General features: G+C 46.2%; 1 protein-coding gene across 2 annotated transcripts in view; it reads left to right on the plus strand.

Moving 5' to 3' along the window:
* SNX10 (sorting nexin 10) overlaps positions 1 to 22,059 on the plus strand; it is a 46,529-nt gene that overhangs the window by 16,845 nt on the left and 7,625 nt on the right. For both annotated transcript variants that reach the window (XM_081833947.1, XM_081833948.1), the window contains exons 4-6: positions 10,564 to 10,650; positions 13,256 to 13,356; positions 15,377 to 15,475. In XM_081833947.1, the coding sequence (XP_081690073.1) occupies positions 10,564 to 10,650; positions 13,256 to 13,356; positions 15,377 to 15,475 (287 nt within the window). The remainder of the gene's footprint in view (positions 1 to 10,563; positions 10,651 to 13,255; positions 13,357 to 15,376; positions 15,476 to 22,059) is intronic.

Here is a 22,059-nt window from a genome sequence, read left to right on the forward strand (position 1 = left end):
GGAAGACAAGAAAAAGTAAATCGTTTGGATTGCTCCAGATTGTGCCTCCAGCGATCTTAGGAGTGCGCTGAAGTCTGCACATTTTCTCTTTTTTAAAAATATATTTTTATTAAAGGTTTCTTAGTTTACAAAAATACATGCATTGTCTTTTTTTTCAAGTTGTGTTTTCTACAGATCAGTTTCGTTTGTAGTGAGACATTAGTGTTGCATGCAGTATTAGGTTAGAAAGAAAAGAGGGGGAGGGTGGGGAATGGGAGTGGGAATGGGATCGAGTGGTTACGCTTCTATTCTTCTGCTTAGTGTATGTGTGGGGTTTTGTGTAAGCATCACTTGTATGCGTTCTCTTACTACTGTATTCACTTGTTATATTTCCTTGGTGGTGAGAGAGGTTGGGGGTGGCCAAGGGTGTGGTTGGTTGTCTTTGGTTGGCTGTAGTGAGATTTGTTTTTGTGTGTGAGTGGGGTGTGTGTGTATTTTTGGATCAGGTTAGCCATATTGATTCACATGCTATCGACAGATTCTTTGTTGTCTTGTTGGGCTATGAGTGTGATAAAGGGGAACCATACGGGAGTGAAGGCGTCTTCTTCTATTTGTCCCCGTGTCAGTTTCAGTTTTACAGTCGTACTTTGCTTCTCAAACGCCTTGTGACTTGAACGTTTTGGCTCCCAAACGCCACAAACCCGGAAGTGAGTGTTCCGGTTTGTGAATGTTTTTTGGAACCTGAACGTCCGATGCGGCTTTCACGGCTTCCGAGTGAGTGCAGGAAGCTCCTGCAGCCAATCAGAAGCCGTGCTTTGGTTTTCGAATGTTTTCGGAAGTCAAACGGACTTCCAGAACGGATTCCGTTCAAGAACCAAGGTACGGCTGTATTGGTTAATTTTTCCAATAAGGCTGTTTCCCATACTGTTTGATACCATTGGTCCATGCTTAACTCCTGACGGGTCTCTCCAGTGTCTGACTATGATGCTTCTGGCTGTTGAGAGTAGGTAGGTTATAATGTGAGTGGGCATTATTATCTTGGAAGATGTTTAGTAGGGCCCATTCTGGGGTGACTTCTAATACTTGCTTAGTTATCTTGCATATTTCTTGTATGACTGATGTCCAGAAGAGTTGGATTTCAGGACATTCCCACCACATGTGGAGGTATGTGCCTGTGGAGGTGCATCCTCTCCTGGAGTCTGCACATTTTCTAACTGGCTGCCAATCATCCAAAATCTGACTAAGAGTTTTCCGGTTTCTGTAGCCTGCCTTGTGCTGTCCCTTCCGCTGACCTGGCAGCGGTTGTGGCAAGGCAAACCCACCACTCTGTTCTGTCTCTGATGTGTCTCCCTACTATGGCAGTAATGCAGCAGGTGGCAGGGAAAATGTAATTTTCCCAGGGCTCCTGATGTCTATCAGGGCTCAGGTGCCGTGGCCTGGGAAAATTATATTTTTCAGGATTCCAAAAGCTAGGCTTCTTGGTGTGGCCTCAGTTGGCAGAGAATAACTACTCCTGGCTACCCAACAGTTTCATACCTGAGTAGTTTTGAACTTGGGTCTGCTCAATTCATGTGCATAAATGCCCATTATTATATCCCTTCAGCTGCTAGGAGAAGATGAGGCGGCAGCTAGTTCTGTTTTTCCCCATTGCTAATTGCTTTCTCAGATTGCTCAGTAGTTTGTAGCTCCATGAATCTGCAAAACACAAGTCTATGTATCATCTGTTGTTTCCTTCTTTCTTCCATTTCTTATAATGCTTACTCACTGCAAATTTAATATTCTTCCTGGTATTATTTTTCCGGTGTGTGTGTGTGTGTGTGTGTGTGTGTGTGTATACATATATATATATCTCCATAGAATACTAATTTTAACGTTCTAGTCCAGTGTTTCCCAAACTTTGGCCTCCAGCTGTTTTTGGACTACAATGCCCACCATCCCTGACCACTGGTCCTGCTAGCTAGGGATGTAGTCCAACAGCTGAGGACTCAGGTTTTCAAAACACTGTTCTAGATTGTCACTTAGCTGTTATTGCTGCTTATAGTCATAGATCAGCACTGAGGAACCTGTGTGGCCCTCCAGATATTGTCGGACTACAACTCCCATCATCCCTGGCTAGGACTGTTAGGAGAAGGAGAGCCATTGTTTCCCCACCTCTGCACCTCTGCCATGGATGCATAATCATCTAGAGAGCTCCTCAGCAAAAGTGTGTGTTGTTCTGAGTGCTTCTTCTAGAACATGGGTTTTCTCGAAGCACAGAATGGCAACCATCTTTCTCTCCATCCCTTCATGGATTTCACAGCCTTGCTAAAATCATTGTAGCAATAGTGGGAATAGTGTGCTAACCTCTATTTCCTTAGAAGACTGGGGAAGCAAGGCGGGAGGGGAATTCCTCTTGAGTAACAAAGAATTTAAAATACCACCTCACTTCTGCCCCCTCTCCCGATTTGGGTACTGCTGATTGCCACCATTCAGTTCATTTGCAAAACCTCGTTTTTATATTAAGTACTGTAACTTATGGCAAATAAAATAATCAACCAAGGTAATGCAAATATATTCTGTATTCGTTTTACGAAAACATTCTAGCTGGGTTTTCTATGCCAAGTGTACTTAAGGTTTAGAGAACCAGTTTGATGTAGCTGTTAGTGCTGGACTAGGAACTTGGAGTGCAGGGTTCAAAAACCTGCTTAACCATGGAGTGAGCCAGCCACTATCTCTCAGCTGAACCTACCTCTCAGGGTTTTTGTGAGGATAAAATGGGAAGGGTGAAGAGCCATGTGCACCATCTTGAGCTCACTGGAGGAAAAGTGGGATATAAATGTAATACTAACACTCCCTGTGGCACCGGTCCTGAAAGACCTACATTGGCTCCTAGTACGTTTCCCAGCACAATTCAAAGTGTTGGTGCTGTTCTTTAAAGCCCTAAAACAGCCTTGGCCTAGTATACCTGAAGGAACGTCTCCACTCCCATCGTTCAGCCTGGATACTGAGGTCCAGCTCTGAGAGCCTTCTGGTGGTTCCCTCACTGTGAGAAGTGAGGTTACAGGGAACCGGAGGTAGTGGCGCCCACCCTGTGGAATGCCCTCCCATCAGATGTCAAGGAAATAAACAACTGTCTGACTTTTAGAAGACATCCAAAGGCAGCCCTGTTTAGGGAAGTTTTAAATGTTTGATGTTGTCACTTTTTTATTATTAATATTCTGTTGGGAGCTGCCTAGAGTGGCTGGGGATACCAATAATATTATTATAATAATATATTATTATTATTATTATTATTATTATACCAATAATATTATTCTTCGTGACCCCATGGACCAGAGCATTCCAGGCACTCCTGTCTTCCACTGCCTCCCGCAGTTTGGTCAAACTCATGCTGGTAGCTTCGAGAACACTGTCCAACCATCTTGTCCTCTGTTGTGCCCTTCTCCTTGTGCCCTCAATCTTTCCCAGCATCAGGGTCTTTTCCAGGGAGTCTTCTCTTCTCATGAGGTAGCCAAAGTATTGGAGCCTCAGCTTCAGGATCTGTCCTTCCAGTGAGCACTCAGGGCTGATTCCTTCAGAATGGAGAGGTTTGATCTTCTTGCAGTCCATGGGACTAGGTGCCTCAAAAGCTATTTCTTGTTTTTTTTGCTGCACAGACTCACTTGGCCACTCTTCTGGAAATCCCTTTCATGTATCTGGTGAAAGGAGGTTGTTGCTTCTCAAAAGTAGATTCTGCAGTGAATTGGTTAATCTCTTGAGAAGCCACAACAATCCTTTGCTGCTCTTACTATGCACACTTCTAGAATTCGCTCCCACAGTAAACAGTGATGGCCACCAGCTTGGACAGCTTTGAAAGAGTTTTATCTCACAGAAGATAAGATGTTCAGTGATGTACAGTGGTGCCCCGCAAGACGAATGCCTCGCTAAACGAAAAACCCGCAAGACGAAAGGGTTTTCCGATTTTTTAGCGGCTTCGCAAGACGAATTTCCCTATGGGCTTGCTTCGCAAAACGAAAGCCCATAGGGAAATCTCCGGGGACAGCGGGGAACCCTCCTCCCACCGCAAGCCCCGGGAAGAGAGGAGAAGCTGCGTGCCTTCCCCTCTGTTCCCGGACCTGTCCTGAAGGCTTGCGGTGGGAGGTCCGGGAACAGAGGAGAAGGCGCGCAGCTTCTCCTCTCTTCCCGGGGCTTGCGGTGGGAGGAGGGTTTTTCCTCCCCACCGCCAACATTCAGAAGGCTGTTCTGAAGGCTGGCGGTGGGAAGAAAAGCCCTTCTCCCGCCTCCAGCCTTCAGAAGAGTTCCCCGCAGGGCTCCCCAAGCTGTGAATGTCTGCCGCGCGCGAGGGGCGCTCTGCTTAAGAGCGCCCCTCATGCGGGGCAGCAGGCTGCTATCCGCAGCTTGGAGAGCCCTGTGGGGAAGTCCGGCAGGGCTCCCCAAGCTGCAGATGTCTGCCCCACCCGAGGGGCGCTCTGCTTAAGAGCGCCCCTCGTGCGGGGCAGCAGGCTGCTATCCGCAGCTTGGAGAGCCCTGTGGGGAAGTCCGGCAGGGCTCCCCAAGCTGCAGATGTCTGCCCCACCCGAGGGGCGCTCTGCTTAAGAGCGCCCCTCGTGCGGGGCAGCAGGCTGCTATCCGCAGCTTGGAGAGCCCTGTGGGGAAGTCAGGGCTCCCCAAGCTGCAGATGTCTGCCCCGCCCGAGGGGCGCTCTGCTTAAGAGCGCCCCTCGTGCGGGGCAGCAGGCTGCTATCCGCAGCTTGGAGAGCCCTGTGGGGAAGTCAGGGCTCCCCAAGCTGCAGATGTCTGCCCCGCCCGAGGGGCGCTCTGCTTAAGAGCGCCCCTCGTGCGGGGCAGCAGGCTGCTATCCGCAGCTTGGAGAGCCCTGTGGGGAAGTCCGGCAGGGCTCCCCAAGCTGCAGATGTCTGCCCCACCCGAGGGGCGCTCTGCTTAAGAGCGCCCCTCGTGCGGGGCAGCAGGCTGCTATCCGCAGCTTGGAGAGCCCTGTGGGGAAGTCAGGGCTCCCCAAGCTGCAGATGTCTGCCCCGCCCGAGGGGCGCTCTGCTTAAGAGCGCCCCTCGTGCGGGGCAGCAGGCTGCTATCCGCAGCTTGGAGAGCCCTGTGGGGAAGTCAGGGCTCCCCAAGCTGCAGATGTCTGCCCCGCCCGAGGGGCGCTCTGCTTAAGAGCGCCCCTCGTGCGGGGCAGCAGGCTGCTATCCGCAGCTTGGAGAGCCCTGTGGGGAAGTCCGGCAGGGCTCCCCAAGCTGCAGATGTCTGCCCCGGGCGAGGGGCGCTCTGCTTCAGAGCGTCCCTCGCACCGGGCAGCAGGCTGCTATTCGCAGCCTAGGCAGCCCTGCAGGAACTCTTCTGAAGGCTGGCGGCGGGAGAAGGGCTTTTCTTCCCACCGCCAGCCTTCAGAAGGCTGTTCTGAAGCCTGGCGGTGGGGAGAAAAGTCCTCCCCCCCCCACCAGCCTTCAGAAGAGGTCCGGGGAAAGACTGTCCCCGGACCTGGTCTGAAGGCGGTCTCCCTAGGAACGCATTAATTGATTTTCAATGCATTCCTATGGGAAACCGTGCTTCGCAAGACGAAAAACTCGCAAGAAGAAAAAACTTGCGGAACGAATTAATTTCGTCTTGCGAGGCACCACTGTATACTAGTAGTAGACACTGCTAAAATTTGGGGTTGGCTTTTACAGCCCAACTCTCCATCAAAGGATTTAAGTGTCCCCTATGTCCATTATCTTTATTTTGCAATAGAGTTCCCCCGCTCCCTTGAAAGGAGGCGAAGACACTGAACAAAGGTGTGCAATAAAATTTATTATTATTAATGATTTTTAAAGACTTTAGAAATTGCCCAGCCCCTTCACCAAAGACCACCCAAAGCATCACACACGTTACAGAAAGAGGCAGGCTACAACAGTTTAATAATAGTATTATTTATATGCCACCCATCTGACTGGATTGTCCCAGCCACTCTGGGCGGCTTCCCACAAAAAGCAGTAAAACACAATACAAAATCAAGCATTAAAATCTTCCCTGAAATTTGAGATTGCAGCTTGTCTCATGTCTGACAAGATCAGTCAGGATAATGGTCACTGATTGCATGACCTGGCCAAGGAGGCCATTCTTTTGAGATGGTAAATACCTTAGTTCTTGAATCCAGGTCATAGACCTGCCCTATTCATACACAAAATATACCCTCAAGAGACAGGATTTGTAAGGGAAAAGAACCACTAGGAGAGCTTTTCCCAGTCTATTTCCTTGGGCAGAGGAAATATTTGGAGTCATTAAGAGTCAAGATGATGCCAGGATTGCTCTCCTGTGCTATTTCAGACATGTGGTTTATATACATATGTAAGTGTGTTTACCTTGTGCACTTAGGATCACTTGATCACTTGACCTTAGAATTCTTAGAACAACTGAGTACCAGTTGCTGAAAATCACAAGTGGGGGAAATGTTTTTGCACCCGGGTCCTGCTCCCAGGCTTTCTGAGAAGCACAATTCCTGACCCTAAGCACATTTACTAGGGTATAAGCCCTTTTAAACACACTAGGACTTCCTTCTGTGTAAACGTGTGTAGGATTTTGCAGTAAAATTGTATTTCTTAAGAAGGTAGTCTTTTTTTTTTTTAAGTAGATGTGTTGCTTGTTTAAGCACTGGATATGGGAGAGTGAGAAGGACAAAGGATCAAGGTAAGAGAGAAAGCAGAGAGAGAGAGAGAGTAAATACAGAAACAAAAAGCTGCCCAGCCTACCAGCAATAAAAACAACATGTATGAAAGAGAAAATACCTAGCTAGGGCCCTTTGAAATGAAATGGGGAAATTCCAAGGAGAAAATCCCTCTGTGTGTTTTTCCATAATGTGTTACCTGGTGTGGTTTCCTGCATTTTTCAACTCAAGCTAAAACTTAATACTGGGGTCTTCCTCCGGAGGGTGAAGGCACTGCCTGTCTAGGAAGCCAAAGGCTGGCTGCACTTCTTCTGCTCTATGGTTTGTTCTCTAGGATGCAGTTGTGGTCCGTGTGGGGTGGGCGGGTGCCAGTGCTCGCATGATCATTCCATCACTGGCGTTGCTGTATCTTACCGGGAGTGCAGGAGCAACATGGCAGCAGGGTCTGTGTTGTGCAATCTCACCATCAGGAACACTGGTGGGTTTACACCATGCTAACCTTCCCTGTCTCTTGGGTAAGGCATATACTGGACCGGCCTCGGTCCAGTATACCTGAAGGAGCGTCTCCACCCCCATCATTCTGCCTGGACGCTGAGGTCCAGCGCCGAGGGCCTTCTGGCGGTTCCCTCATTGTGAGAAGCAAAGCTACAGGGAACCAGGCAGAGGGCCTTCTCGGTAGTGGCGCCCGCCCTGTGGAACGCCCTTCCAGCAGATGTCAAAGCGATAAACAACTACCTGACATTCAGAAGACATCTTAAGGCAGCCCTGTTCAGGGAAGTTTTTAACGTGTGATTTTATTGTATTTTTGGTTTCTATGGAAGCCGCCCAGAGTGGCTGGGGAGGCCCAGCCAGATGGGCGGGGTATAAATAAATTATTATTATTATTATTATTATTATTATTATTATTATTATTATAGCAAATCCCATGATGGGAAGTCAGGTAAGAGGGAAGAGTGTTGTGCAAAAATAGAGCCGTTATAAGTTGTATGTAAGTCATAAGCCAAAACATTGCCCATTACAGCGGAACCTCGGTTTTTGAGTGGCAGGGCAGCTGAACGATTTGGAACACGAACGCCGGAAACTCAGAAGTAATCGCTTCTGTTTTTGAACGTGCCTTGGAAGTCGAACGGCTTCCACTGCGTGTTTTTCCATTTTTTCAATGGATTTTGCCGACCATCCATTGATCCTCGGTTTTCAAATGTTTCGGAAGTCGAACGGTCTTCTGGAACGGATTACATTCGAAAACCAAGGTTCCACTGTACCAAGATTTGGCAGAAGCTTTCTTGGTTAACCTAGAGTATTAGGCTTTAGGATAACATTCAAACTGCTTTTTTTTATTTGAAAAGCAAAATACCTTTCTTTCTTTCTCTTTCTTTCTTTCTTTCTTTCATTCATTCATTTCATTGTGCTGGGGAAAGGGCATAGAAGCCTTTGACAGTGTTCTGGTTTGTCATGTAAATAGTTGAATTTCCCCTCTTGCCTCACCTGGACTTTCCCTTTAGATAACATGAAGCCAGACCATGTGCATAAAATGGTTGGGCCTGCCATGATTAACTGAAAGTCTGTGGCCTCCAGGCAAAGGTTTCTTTTGATCTCCTGCCCCTCACCCACACACATCCCAATTATCTTTTGTTTTCTTCAATGAGGCAATTTGTGGGTGAGCAATTACCAGGTATATCCACAAACTGGTAGGTTTGAGCACTAAACTCAAAGCTCAAAGAACGGACTTCGCCCTGATAAGAGAATTAGAACAATATTTTAATGCGCTGAAAGGAATCTGTTTTTCACTGGGGTTTTTTTCTCAAACTGTGGCACGGAAAGGTGTGTGGGGATGGAAACTCAGAGGGGAATGGTAGCATCTAGAACAGGCATAGGCAAACTCGGGCCTCCAGATGTTTTGAGACTACAACTCCCGTCATCCCTACCTAACAGGACCAGTGGTCAAGGATGATGGGAGTTGTAGTCCCAAAACATCTGGAGGGCTGAGTTTGCCTGTGCCTGATCTAGAAGCAGATAGTGCCTTACCCCTCCAAGACCTCCATACATTTCAATGCAATTTATATTGCCCTTTCCGGGGGAGCTGCCTCCGTACCGGCCTCTTACTTGCTCACAGAAGTTGAGATGGCTTTTCACCAAAGATAGACTAAATTCTGTACAGTTGATGGAGCTTAACAAATCTTATGGGGTTCAGTATGGGCCGGCTCAGCATTGCCATTCTGGATCACCAAAGGTAGAGGATCTGGTATGCTTTTTATTGGAGTGTCCTTTCTATTGAGATCTGAGGATCTGCTACCTTGAGCCCCTTAGTGTTGGAATTACTAATAACAGCTCTCCTTTCAGCATTCATTCTGTATTTTTATCTTGTGGACTGCTTTGAGATCTTCAGATGACGGGTGATCTATGAATCATCATTATCATCAATGTGTATTGGCTGGAGAAGATTATTATGCGACATTTAGGACTGTGAAATTTGTTCCATTGGCTGCAGGGAGGCGGAAGACACTTGCCATTTGAGATGATAATGAATGTTAATACATGTTGAGCAGTAGTAATGGAATAATTTTAATGATATTTTAGCATGGTTCAAAGTATTTTGCATGCACCTGCTTTGTTGTTGCTGTTTTAATGGTTTGTGTGAATGGCCTGATTGACTTAATGAGCAATAAGCTTTGTGAATCAGAGCATACAGTGTGGGTGGTGCTGTGGTCTGAACTACTGAGCCTCTTGGGCTTGCCGATCAGAAGGTCGGCGGTTCAAATTTCTATGACGGTGTGAGTTCCCGTTGTTCTATCCCAGCTCCTGCCAACCTAGCAGTTTGAAAGCACGCCAGTGCAAGTAGATAAATAGGTACCGCTGTGGTGGGAAGGTAAACAGTGGTTCTGCGCGCTCTGGTTTCTGTCACGGTGTTCCGTTGCGCCATAAGTGGTTTAGTCATGCTGGCCACATGACCCGGAAAGCTGTCTGTGGACAAATGCCAGCTCCCTCAACCCGAAAGCGAGATGAGCACCACAACCCCGTAGTCGCCTTTGACTGGACTTAACCATCCAGGCATCCTTTACCTTTTACCACATATGTCAGTGCCTATGAAAGAAGGCTCCACTTAACTAGATCTGTTCATTGTCATGTGGGCACTGGTCCTATGCACAGGATGGGAATGACTCAGATGTGCAACCTGGCACATATATTATGCACCTGGGGCATAAGAAGACTCATTGGAAGCTACCTTATACAGAGTCTAGCTCAGTGCTGCCTACACTGTCATCAGCTCCATGGGGTTTCAGACAGGGATATTTCCCGGTCCTCCCAGACGATGGCAGGGAGTGAACCTGGGACCTTCTGTGTGTGATCTATCACTGAGCTGCAGCCTTCCCCCACAAACCACTGAGCTATGGCCAGGGGAGAGCTAATCCTCACGTTAGAAGAATTTGGGTCTTGTTCCTTTGAACAAATGCTTCTGTTTGAACAAATGCTTCTAAGCCGCAGCTTTGCAGTGTCAACCGAGGGCACTCTCTGCTCCTTTGAGTTTCATTCTTCTTAAATTGTTTGCTCAGCAACAGCGACACAGGTGGGCTTTTCTAAGGAGACTCCCCACCTGTTCGGCAGCAGATGTTGCCGGCATAAACCGGACAGAAAATTCCTGAAACTGTAGCTTAATAATCACACATTGGTTCGCTGGAAATACACTGCATTATTCAATTTAGAAATTCCCCTTTGGCGAGCTGACAAGTAGTTTTTCCGGGCATGTGCCGCAGGCAGGATGAGTCATGGCTTTTCATTTTGCTTCCTTATTTCTCCCCCCTCCGGAGCCCTTATTTAAAGTCTGTGACATTGGCTAACAATAACAGAAGTGGCTTGGGAACGGCCTCCTTCAAAACTCTCTTAGAAGAAGGATTCTTAACTTGCATATTCACCACTTTTTCATTATAATTATTATGCGCTTGCAGGAATTTGTCACGGTCTTGGTGCGAGACCCTCGGATAAAAAAGGAAGACTCCTGGCATTCACATATAGACTATGAGATCTTCATTCATGTAAGTACACCAGCTACAGGGAAATTGCTTTTGCAGCACTTTTGCCCATGTCCTTCGATCGCTGTGTACTTATGCAAACTGTGCCTGACAGCGCATGAGACAAGCGATGTCTTTAAACTGATGTGTGTGTGTGTGGGGTTGCTAACCCCCAGTTCAGGGGTCCGATCAGCCCCTCAAGCCCGTTTTTCTGCCACCTTCCCTCCCAATTCCACCCATTTTGGTGGCAGCAGGAAAAGAAAGAAAAAAAAAAAAAAAGGAGACACAGCACTGTGGCGATCAGTGTCTTGACACACACGATCCTTTCCCTGGTTATCAGCTCTGATGCAATGCTTTTGGTGTTTCCACATGCCCTTGAGGTTTAGCTGTGGTCTCAAGCCTTTAATGTGGCAGGCTCTGACCTGCGGAACTCCTTGCCAGTAGAAGTTTGGCCATACAATCCAGAAAGGGCCCCTGCCAGCCAGTTCTTAACCCAATGGTGTCTGACATTTTTTATTGCAATGCTGTGTTTTTAGTCTGCGTGCTGCCTTGTGATGTTTTCTACGAAAGTGTCAATTAGGCCGCTGCCCAGTATACCTGAAGGAGTGTCTCCACCCCCATCATTCAGCCCGGACACTGAGGTCCAGCACTGAGGGCCTTCTAGCGGTTCCCTCACTGTGAGAAGTGAGGTTACAGGAAACTATCTGACTTTTAGAATACATCTGACATTAAAACATTAAAACATCAAACATGAAAACTTCCCTAAACAGGGCTGCCTTCAGATGTCTTCTAAAAGTCAGATGGTTGTTTATTTCCTTGGCATCTGATGGGAGGGCGTTCCACAGGGCGGGCACCACTACCAAGAAGGCCCTCTGCCTGACAGATGACCCCTCAACCTCTATTTAAAAATCTCCAGTGTAGAAGAAGCCACCACCTTTCTTCAGATGCAGAAAGGTATCTGAAGTTAAAAAGAATACATTTAGAATCCTTGGGAGTATTGTTTTTTTTCTACTAAAACACAGGCAGATTTATTTAAGTACATAGGGACTCAGGCTTACTCCAGGTCCACACCGGGGGGGGGGGGGGAGTGCTGTTTCGAATAACTTGATATTTTTGCTAAGGCAGTTTATTATTGGGTAGTTATTGAATCCTGTACCCTAGTTTTACCTGCTTCAGATGTAATGGTCTGAAGGCTGCAGCCACCCTTTTGAATTTCACCCTCTTGTCTGAATCCACATACCTGCTCTTTTCCCACACGTGAATTCTTTTCATCCGCTCCTGGATTGTGCAAATTACAACTTGCCCAGATCTGATTTCTTGGCATAAATTGGGTGGAAAGGAAGTTTAGCATTAGTTTTTAATATGTAATATGGAAGTTCAGGGAAGTTTTTAATATGTAACGCTGTACTGTTTTTAACACTTGATTGGGAGCTGCCCAGAGTGGCTGGGGAAACTCAGCCAGATTGGCGGGGTATAAATAATAAATTATTATTATTATTATTATTATTATTATTATTATGCACAGAAGTGTCATTTCTGATTGTTCAAGCTGCAGTTTGGAGAATAATCCTAACCCTTCCTTTCTCCCTGTGGTCCGGAGCTTTGATAAGTAAGGAGAAATAATCTTCTTGATTTAATCCAGTACGCTAGTGAGACTAGGAAAAGCAATCACATGAGTGATAACACGGGGCATAGTTTCATGAGCAGGTGAGGCATTTTATCTTTCAGGCAGCAGTTGGGTGACTGACTTGGTCTCGTGCAGCAGCTATCACTGGCATCCGTGTTAATTGCATTGTATTTAATGGAACAGGATAAGGGCATTGGTGGAGACATAGGGAAGCACTTAGACTTCTAGGAGTAAGAATCAGGATGTTGAATGGACTTTAAAAAAATGTAGACTTTAATATTTTTGTTCTGTCTCTACACACAACAGCATCCACAGTCTTCCTCAAACATTGCATGTATCAAAAGAACTGTGATGGAAATATGGCCTTGTGCTTTAGATGCTAATTATTTTAACCTGGCAGTCACATGCAAAGATGTTCCTGTGATCTGATTCAAGGTTCTCCTGGATTCTCTGTTTAACTGTGGATTGTTTGGGACGGGGTTTGCAGATTCTGGTCTGGGAACTAAAATCCTCTTTGGGATCAAGGGGATTTCTAGGCCTTGGCAAGTACATCGGCTGAAACCTCCACGTTTTCCATTTGGGTTGCAGCTCCAGCAATTTGCACTATTCTGACATTCAGGGGCAGTTTTAGAAGGCTCTTGTTAGGTGGCACAGAGGCCTGCGGTTAAGAAAGGGGCCTGCTGAGCATTTGCTACCTCGCCATGCTTTGCACTCCTCCTTCCAGCAACTTCTGAAGCTAAGCTGGTGCCAGACATATTGTGCTGCTTTCCTTTGGACCACATCAGCGAGTCCCAAGGTCTTGTCATGTGGGCCGCCCAGGACCTCCATACACACTGCCCAGGTTTGCTTCCCAGGAAGGTCACTTCACTGCCGCTAGTGCAGCAGTTTTGACTTCACCCCCAGAGGCACACTCCATTGGATGGATGCAAACAACGAAGTTCTTGGGTATTGGGAAGGTGGTGTATCTTCGAGTCACGGTGAACAAGTCCTGTTTCTTTACAGACAAACAGCATGTGCTTTACGAGGAAAACTTCTTGCGTCCGGCGGCGCTTTCGAGAATTCGTGTGGCTTCGCCAGAGACTTCAAAGTAACGCAGCGCTAATGTAAGTCAATGTCCAAACGTTTCTGAAACTTGCTTTATTAAAGCGTACACCTAGCCTTTTCCCTCTCCCAGAGGGTAGGTTAAAAGCCTCATTCTTTTTCTGAAAGAGGAATAGGAAATATAGCCTTGATCTAGTGCGGTGGGGGAGAAGAAGCGCTTGATCTTTCTTGCCTCCTTGTCAGGACCGGCCCTACTAATAGACAGAGTGAAGCAGCTCCCTCAGCACAGGAGATGTTGGGCTGGGGAAATGGCAATAAAATGCTGGAGGTTGTGCTGTGTGTGCCACCTGCCTTGCCCCCTAGCCTGCTTCCCTCAGGGCAATGAAGGGCGTGCTCTGTTTCCAGTGTTGAAATAAGATTCAGATGCCAGTTCAGTTGGCTTTTACATGCGGAATGTGCAGGGCTCTTTCTTGTCCTTTGCCTTGGGCAGCAAAATATCTTGGACTGACCCTGCGCCAATAATCAGTGTTATATGTTTGCAGGGTAGGGAACGTGGAGAAGAGGGAAGCAAAGGCTTCCATTCAGACCACCCCTGCCTTTCCCAAGTCTCTTGTGCTATTAATAATATCGTGTATTATTTATTAAGTCCTTGTCATTTCGCTAAGTGCTGTGCAAGGTAAAGGATGCTGAACGTTTTGCTAAGTGCCTGGCAAATAATTAAAACAGACAGGCCTCTGCCAGAACAACTTAACATATTTTTTTTACATGGCACAAAGGAAGGAGAACATTTTGTGGACGAGGTACAGAGGAAGCTACAACATCAGTCATACATGAGAAGGATACCCACCCGTTCAGCAATGCACATGCAATCCCAGTTTAGTGTGGTACTGTGGTGTAAACCACTGAGCCTTGGGCTTGCCGATCAGAAGGTCGGCAGTTTGAATCCCCGTGACAGGGGGATTGTTCTGTCCCAGCTCCTGCCAACCTAACAGTTCAAAAGCACGCCGGTGCAAGTAGATAAATAGGTACCACTCTGGTGGGAAGGTAAACAGTGTTTCCATGTGCTGTTCTGGTTTCGCCTAAGCGGCTTAGTCATGCTGGTCACATGACCCAGAAAAACTGTCTGCGGACAAATGCTGGTTCCCTCGGCCAGTAAAGCAAAATGAGCGTCGCAACCCCAGAGTCATCTGCGACTGGACTTAACTGTCAGGGGTCCTTTACCTTTTAATCATGAACAAGCTGTGATTTTTCATTCTCATTTGCTGGCCATAGTTTGTCAATTCAGACATTGCACCAAGCCATATCTGAGCTCTCTTAACTATGGCTTTGTGTGCTGTCTGAATCGAGCTACTGTTTTTAGGAAGCTGGCTTTAGTCATCACACAGATAGCACATTCAGAACACTCCTTGCCCGGTGAAACTATGGTCTTGAAAGCACATATGGCCACCACATCATGGAAGCCAAGAGGTCTGGGTCAGTGCCTGCATGGGCCATGCCTGGGAACCAAACGTATGTCACCTTGTTTTCCAAGATGAAAGAAAGCTGAGATAGCGATGTAAAAAAAACCCTAATTGCTAAGGGACGGAGGAGTAAAGGATAGGAGAGATACCACCATCTAACACTTCATGTATCAAATGAAGGAGAGTGTAGTAGCCCATGGAAACTGTTGGTGCAGTGTTAATCAGCTAATATTAGCTTGCCCCTAATGGTTCATAGCTTTTGCCACAACAAGCGAACATGGCTGCAACTCTGAAGTTTGCTGTCAAAGTGTGTGGCTATTAGCTTTGCCAGGTGTTAAGTCGTTGCCCATAGAAATCCCAAGTCAGTATTGTTTCATTTTTCTCCATCTGAGTTCAGCAATCCTTTTAACCAGTGCTATTTATCTAGAAAAGAAGGTGTTCACCAGGAACGCCTCCCTTGTTCTCTTATAATGGCGATGGCGCCCACCTAAGAGGTGCTGAAACTTGAGTTCCGGCTGAAAAAAAAGCCCCGCTTTTAACAAACAAACCAACAAAAGCATTTTTATTCATGTTTTTCATTTTGGGCTACTCACGCTTTCTGTTTTGTGTGTGTGTTTTAAAGACAACTGCCAGAACTTCCAGCCCGAACGCCCTTTTTCAACACCAATAACCCCCAACACGTGGACCAGCGCCGACAAGGCTTGCAGCAGTTCCTCCAAAAGTGAGTGTGCTTGCTTCTTCTTCCCGTTTGGTGGTTTTCTTGTTTTAATGAGGTCATTAATTTCCGGGGCCCTCATCCCTTGTACACGACAGCCACCTTGTGGCCACAGTTGTGCATTTGCTGCATAATGTAGCTGAGATGCTGAGCACACTCTGTTTCCATTCCTGTAACGTTTTGTTTACTCTGGGATCCCCTCCCCCTTTTACCCTTTGAAGCAGCACTGTGTGTATGTATGTTTTTCTTGAAATGTGATACGGTGAAGGAACTAAATTGCCACTCTCTGGTGCAAGCTCAACAGACGTAAAATAGGCAAGAGGCTTAAATTGTCCTTTTTTGCAGCACAAAGAATATTAAAGCCTTACTTAAATAAAGAGGCAGCGTATGTATTGTGTTTGGTACTGTATTGTGTTCGGTATTTATTGTGTTGTGATTAGGATTGCAGCATCAATGGGAGTTTCACGGCAATAATTGCTCTTTTTTAAATATTAATTTTTATTAGTTTTCCACATTTTAACAAATCCATCCAAATTATTTAAATTTAATACATTCCCCCCCCCAAATAGGTTTCCCACTCCCGTTACAAACATATGTCCATTACATTCCTGATGTTATTGCGTCATTCTTCTTTAATCACCTTCTCAACCTTCTATTATAATTGCTTTTTTAATGTACCTGCAAATTAGAAGCATAGTCCTCAGATTTCATAAGAACATAAGGCAAACGTGCTGGATCAGGCCAGTAGCCCATCCAGTCTAGCATCCTGTTCTCACAGTAGCCGACCGGAAGCCTGTGGGAAACCACTAAGCAGGACCCGAACACAAGACCCACACTCTCCTCTTCTGTGGCTTCCAGCCAGTGGTATTCAGAAGCATTGCTGGCTCTGATTGTGGAGGCAGAGCCAAGCCATCATTGGTTGTAGCCATTGAAAGCTTTATTCTGTATGATTTTGTCCAACATTGCCTCCTGTGGCAATGAGTTCCACAGCTCAACTATACACTGTGTGAAGCTGTACTCTCAGTTCTGAATCTTCCAGCCTGCAGCTTCTTTGGCTTTCCTTGAGTTCCAGGGTTGTGAGAGAGGGAGAAAAACTCTTCTCTGTCCTCCTTCTGCATGCCAGGCATAATGTTATAAAGGTCTATTGTGTTAACTTTTCTCTAAACCAGTGTTTCCCAAACTGGGGCTTCCAGCTGTTTCTGGACTACAGTTCCCATCATCCCTGACCACTGGTCTTGCTAGCTAGGGGTGATGGGAGTTGTAGTCCAAAAAACAGCTGGAGACTCGAGTTTCCTGAGCTCTAAACTGAGAAATCCCCAATGGTGCAGGCTTTTTTCATAGGGGGATTCCTCAATCTCTGTGATCATTTTGGTTGTGTCCAGCAAGCATGCGGCTGCTGTCGAACCTTCTCCTTTGGAATGGTGAAATCGATTAGTAACCCTCTTGAAAATCAGTGGTGCCACCGTGGTTGGACTTGGGGCAGACGTCTAGGGCTCTGCTCAACAGAGCTTCTTAACGCTGTTAGACCATTAAGTCCACAGTGGTCCTAACGGTCACATCCTGTCTACAGTCTTCCTCTACAGTGGCCATCTGTTTGGCCACTGAGAGAATGGGATGCTGGCAGGGCCAGATTTAGGTTTGATGAGGCCCTAAGCTACTGAAGGAAATGGAGCCCTTTATATGTCCACCTGTCCTTTGTCACAACAAATTGTCGCTGTTTTTTGTGTTGAATATATGCTACATGGTAATTTATGGACCTAATAGGTATCTCAAGCCATTTGCACATAACAAAGTAGTATTTTATCAAAGTAATTGTTGAACTTACATTTTGGAAATGCACATCCAGGTTTTTTTCCCTTTAAATTTTTTTGGGGCCCCCAAGAGAGCGGGGCCCTAAGCTATAGCTTGTTTAGCTTATACATACATCCGGCACCAGAGCTCCCCATATGCTCTTATATAAAATTACGACGATTGTAAATCCATTCACCAACCCCTGTTCACATGACCAATCCATTATTGATGGCCGTTCAGCAGTTAAAAAGAATCTTGTTCAGGTCTATGGGCCAACACTTTTTTCAGCTGTAAAAACAATCCTATTCTAATACAGTGGAACCTTGGTTCTCGAACTCAATCCATCCCAGGAGTCTGTACGACTCCTGAAACCGTTCGAAAACCAAGGCACAGCTTCCTATTGGCTGCAGAAGCCTCCTGCACTCAAGCGGAAGCAGCTTCAGGTGTTCGGCTTCTGAAAATGTTTGAAAACCAGAACACTTCTGGATTTTCAGCGTTCGGGAGCCAAAACGTACGAGTACCAAGGCATTCGAGAACAAAGGTACGACTGTATTGTATTATTGGTATTAGAGGCTGTGAATAGCACTGTCTTGTCATAATGCTATATAACTACACTCATTATTATTTTTTTGCTATTGGCATGCTCAAAACAGTTTATTTTTGCCAAAATAAACCTCATTTCATATTTGATCCCCTGTCCCCTCCACACCTTTAGCTTCTATCCTGTCCCATAAAGCTTTCCATAATTTTTCTTCACCGCAGTGAGATTACCTAGGAAAGATCCAGCGAGGGAGAGCCCTGATGTACTTTCATTGCCTGCAGCTGCCATTTTTTACTGGCGCAGAGGACTCTTATTCATAAGCAGGATTTATAACATCTGGGAGAAACAGCTAGGATTATAGCTCCTGTTACAGTGTTTATACAAGCATTCCCTTCCATCCTGTGGCCACATAAACTTCAGTGCGCTGATCGTCTGATGGAGGATCTGCCTTGGGGTGTCGCAAACTGGAAAGGCTGGGGAATCCCCCATCTGTGCAATGTGTAGTGAGGGGTGTGGGATCCTGTATTTATGTTCCTTGGCTCGTGGGTTGAGCAGGAAGATGGAAGAGGAGAGAGTTGCATTGTGTAATGGAGCATAATTCATAAATAAGGGATTCCCAGCCTTTCCAAGGTGCAAATTCCCTGGAAAGGGAAGAAATGCTCAAAATAAACATACCGATTTTAGCCCAGAGATGTAAGAGAACTACTACAGCCAACAGGAAAATTGAAAGCACATTCCTAAATTAGAATTAAGAAGCCTCACTCACATAAGAATAGCCTCTGAATTGCGTAATGCAATTATGTGGCCTTCTTGGGCACCCAAATTGTGCCACTTTTGAGATCAGGACCTCCGCCCCATCTAAATTTCCTGCTCACAAGCCATTTCTCCACCCACAAACCCCTTTTTTCAGTGCCACGGTCAACTGAGGGCCACAAAACACCCCTGGATTTACCCTAGGGGCCATCAGTTGCGCACCCCTAGAAATACGTACAAGACTGAATAGCATTAGGGATACCTGTATTCGTGAGACAACTATGCAGACTGGTTTTTCTACAGTGAATATAGCTTTAAATTATTGTGCGGGGTTGGATCAAATGTTCCCACGGTTGAGGTTTGCGGGCTTGTGGACAGAGGTTCCCTGCTTGCCAAAGATCCCTGGTTTCAATCCCTGCCCCCTGCCTGGATCCCTGAGGAGACAGAAGAACTAAGTGGGTAGAAAGGCAGCTCCTTACGTTTCAGAGGAGCTAAAGGTGTTCAGAGGCCTGCAGCTTTCCTGGCGAGTGGAATCTGAGCATGCCCTGCCCAGAATGTTGAGGGAAGGGGCAGAGCATGTCCCTCAACATTGGACATGCTCTGTTCTCCTACTTTGAAAATCTAAACCAGAGGCTGGGTTTTTATTAAAGTGAACGAGCAGGCGCTCCCAATTAATTAATTTTTACGCGCAGGCTTTTTGTCTCTCTCTGCAGAGCCAGCGCAGCACCGACATAAAACGGTCTGCAGCTTTTATAAATAGCCGTGGCTGTTTCAGTGCCAGAAGCTGCTTATGGCCTGAATCTCTGGAAACATGGAGGAGGGCAGCAAAAAAGCAGCCTAGGGTTCGAGTTCCAACTTTCTGTGCCCCCCCCCCACATCTGAGGAGAGGGAGGAGAGGGAGAGGTTCCTGACTAGAATGTATGCCAAACCGTAAGTCCAGGCCCCACACAAATTTCTGTTGATACTGTCTGACTAGGATGGTACATCTGCCCTCCTTGAACAGATGCACAGTCTATGAAGTAGTTGACAGTGTGAACTCTGGCCTCTTATGGGGGTCGTCTCCATTTATTGGAGCAAATGAAAGGAAACCGCCCTTCCTAAGGGAAGGGGATGAAAGAAGACCCCCCCACACACACACCACCACCAATGTTGTGGAAGCTTAGGTAGGCCCACCGCTGCTCTCTCTGGCACGATTATATTTCCTGCTGCCTGCTGGCATGGGAGAGAGGGCAGAGGAGCAAGCCAAGAATACCTGTTGCCAGAGGCAAAACTAGGCTTTGCTTCTCCCCCCCCCAAAAAAACCACATTTCTGTACACACACACACACACACACACACACACACACACACACGGAGGCTCAAGGGTGCTCCTCTGGAGGTTTCACCTGGGCAACCCCCCCCCCCCCATTACGGCGCTGCCCATTGCTGTGTGTAACAACAGTTTTTTTAAAAAATGTACCAGATTTTCTGCAGAAAGAGTGAGTGAGTCCGCATAACATAGGGGGTTGTGGAATGTGTGCTGGAATTTAATGCCCACAACATCATGGGGACAGGGCCAGATTTAGGTTTGATGAGGCCCTAAGCCAGGCTTCCTCAACCTCGGCCCTCCAGGTATTTTGAGACTACAGTTCCCATCATCCCTGACCACTGGTCCTGCTAGCTAGGGATCATGGGAGTTGTAGGCCAAAAACATCTGGAGGGCCGAAGTTGAGGAAGCAAATTGTCGCTGTTTTTTGTGTTGAATATATGCTATACCGTAATTTATGGACCTAATAGGTCCATACACAATGCAAAACACTGTTGCTGTATGTAGGTTTTATTTTATTTGTTTTTTATCTTATATTTTGGAAATATACACCCAGTTTTTTCCCCCTTTAAACTTTTTTGTGGCCCCCCAAGAGAGTGGGGCCCTAAGCTATAGCTTGTTTAGCTTCTATGTAAATTTGGCACTGCATGGGGATACTGTTTCATAAATCGGAGTCCTGCAGTCAGAACCCCTCTGCAAACACCCTTTCTTGGATTTCTTGCTATTAACCACCTCAGGGAAAATTTTGGATTTTAAAACAAAAATGGCAGTAACCCAAATTCTCCCCTAAACTATAAGGATGGCTGTTATTGTTTTCTTTTCCAAGAAGGGGTTTTCCAATGTCGGCAACAAAATGACAAAGTCACAGGAAACAATTAAGATATTAAGTGGAACAAGCAAACAGAAACAAAACCTACCATGGCCACTATATAATAACAAACAAGGTACACTGTGTACAAGACACTGGAATGATCCAAACAGTACACTCCAAATAGAAAACAAATCAATTCTCCAATAAATATGAAATGAAACTTCCAGAACTGGAAGTCGTTTCATGCTTTTTCAACCAATGGCTGCTAAGAACCCCTTATTCTCAGTAGAGCATGAGACCCTTGATCTAAGGGTTGTGGGTTCGAGAACCATGCAGGGCCAAAGTTTCTTGCGTCGCAGGGGTTGGACTAGATGACACGTGGGGCCTTCCAACTCTACAGTTCTAGGATTGCCTCAATTCTCTGGAAGAATTTTTCTCTCTCTTTCCAGGTAGTGTCAGTACAATAGACACTGAAAACATACATGTAATTTGTATGCTACCTTTTTTCACACATGGAAAGCTCATTTCAGTTTTCAATTTTGTTAAAAATATTCTTTTTTTTTTTTTGGCATTTTTATTTTTTTTGGTAAACTTTATTGCAGCCTCCGTTTCGCGAAGATTCCTGCTGCAACATCTATGTGTGTGCATTCAATAGAGGGCACCAGAACACAGGCTGTGTTTGCTTGTTTCTGCGGTCTTGTTTCGCCTCCTCCTCCTCCGCTCCCTCCCTTCCGCTGCCTTCACATCGTAATATGATGTAAATGGGCTGAGTAAATTTGTTGAAAACAAAATCAGAGTGTTAACCTTCTGCACACATGCAGGCCTGCATCTGTCACTATATTGGGTTACAGAAGATACAGGAAATCTTTAGTTAGGATTAAGTTGCGCTGTTCAGCCATATGCTCTCCTCCAACAGAACAGTGTGTAATATACCTAATAAAATCATGTTGAAAAGAACCAGATTTTGGCCTCTGTCCAAACAAGACCAACCACATGTTTTGCCTTTATTAAAACATACTTGTTTTTAGCTTGGGGAGGAGGAATTCATTCTGATTCGCGCATCCTGAGCCCTCTGCGGATGGTCTAAAAGCAAACATCGCAGAGATTACTTTATGCACAAACTGTTCTTTGGAGGAGCCAAAATGTGGGTTTAGGCTCCCGTTCCAGCAGAGATTAGGATCTTAAAAGCCTCTTTGTATGCAAATGCTCCAAGCTTCATGTGAGCCAGGATCTTGACCCACAAATATAAGAAGCAACAGAGAGTGCCTCTGAGCATGCGCAGACTGGTCTTCCCTTCCACCACTAGGTAGGGAAGAGTGCGGCCACTAAGCAGGCCTCAGGCCCTTCATGGGTCCATACAGGTGTATACGAAAATGTAAAATCTGTAAA

The sequence above is a fragment of the Podarcis erhardii genome, assembly GCF_964252035.2.
Source record: "Podarcis erhardii genome assembly, chromosome: 12".
NCBI classification, from domain to species: Eukaryota; Metazoa; Chordata; class Lepidosauria; order Squamata; family Lacertidae; genus Podarcis; species Podarcis erhardii.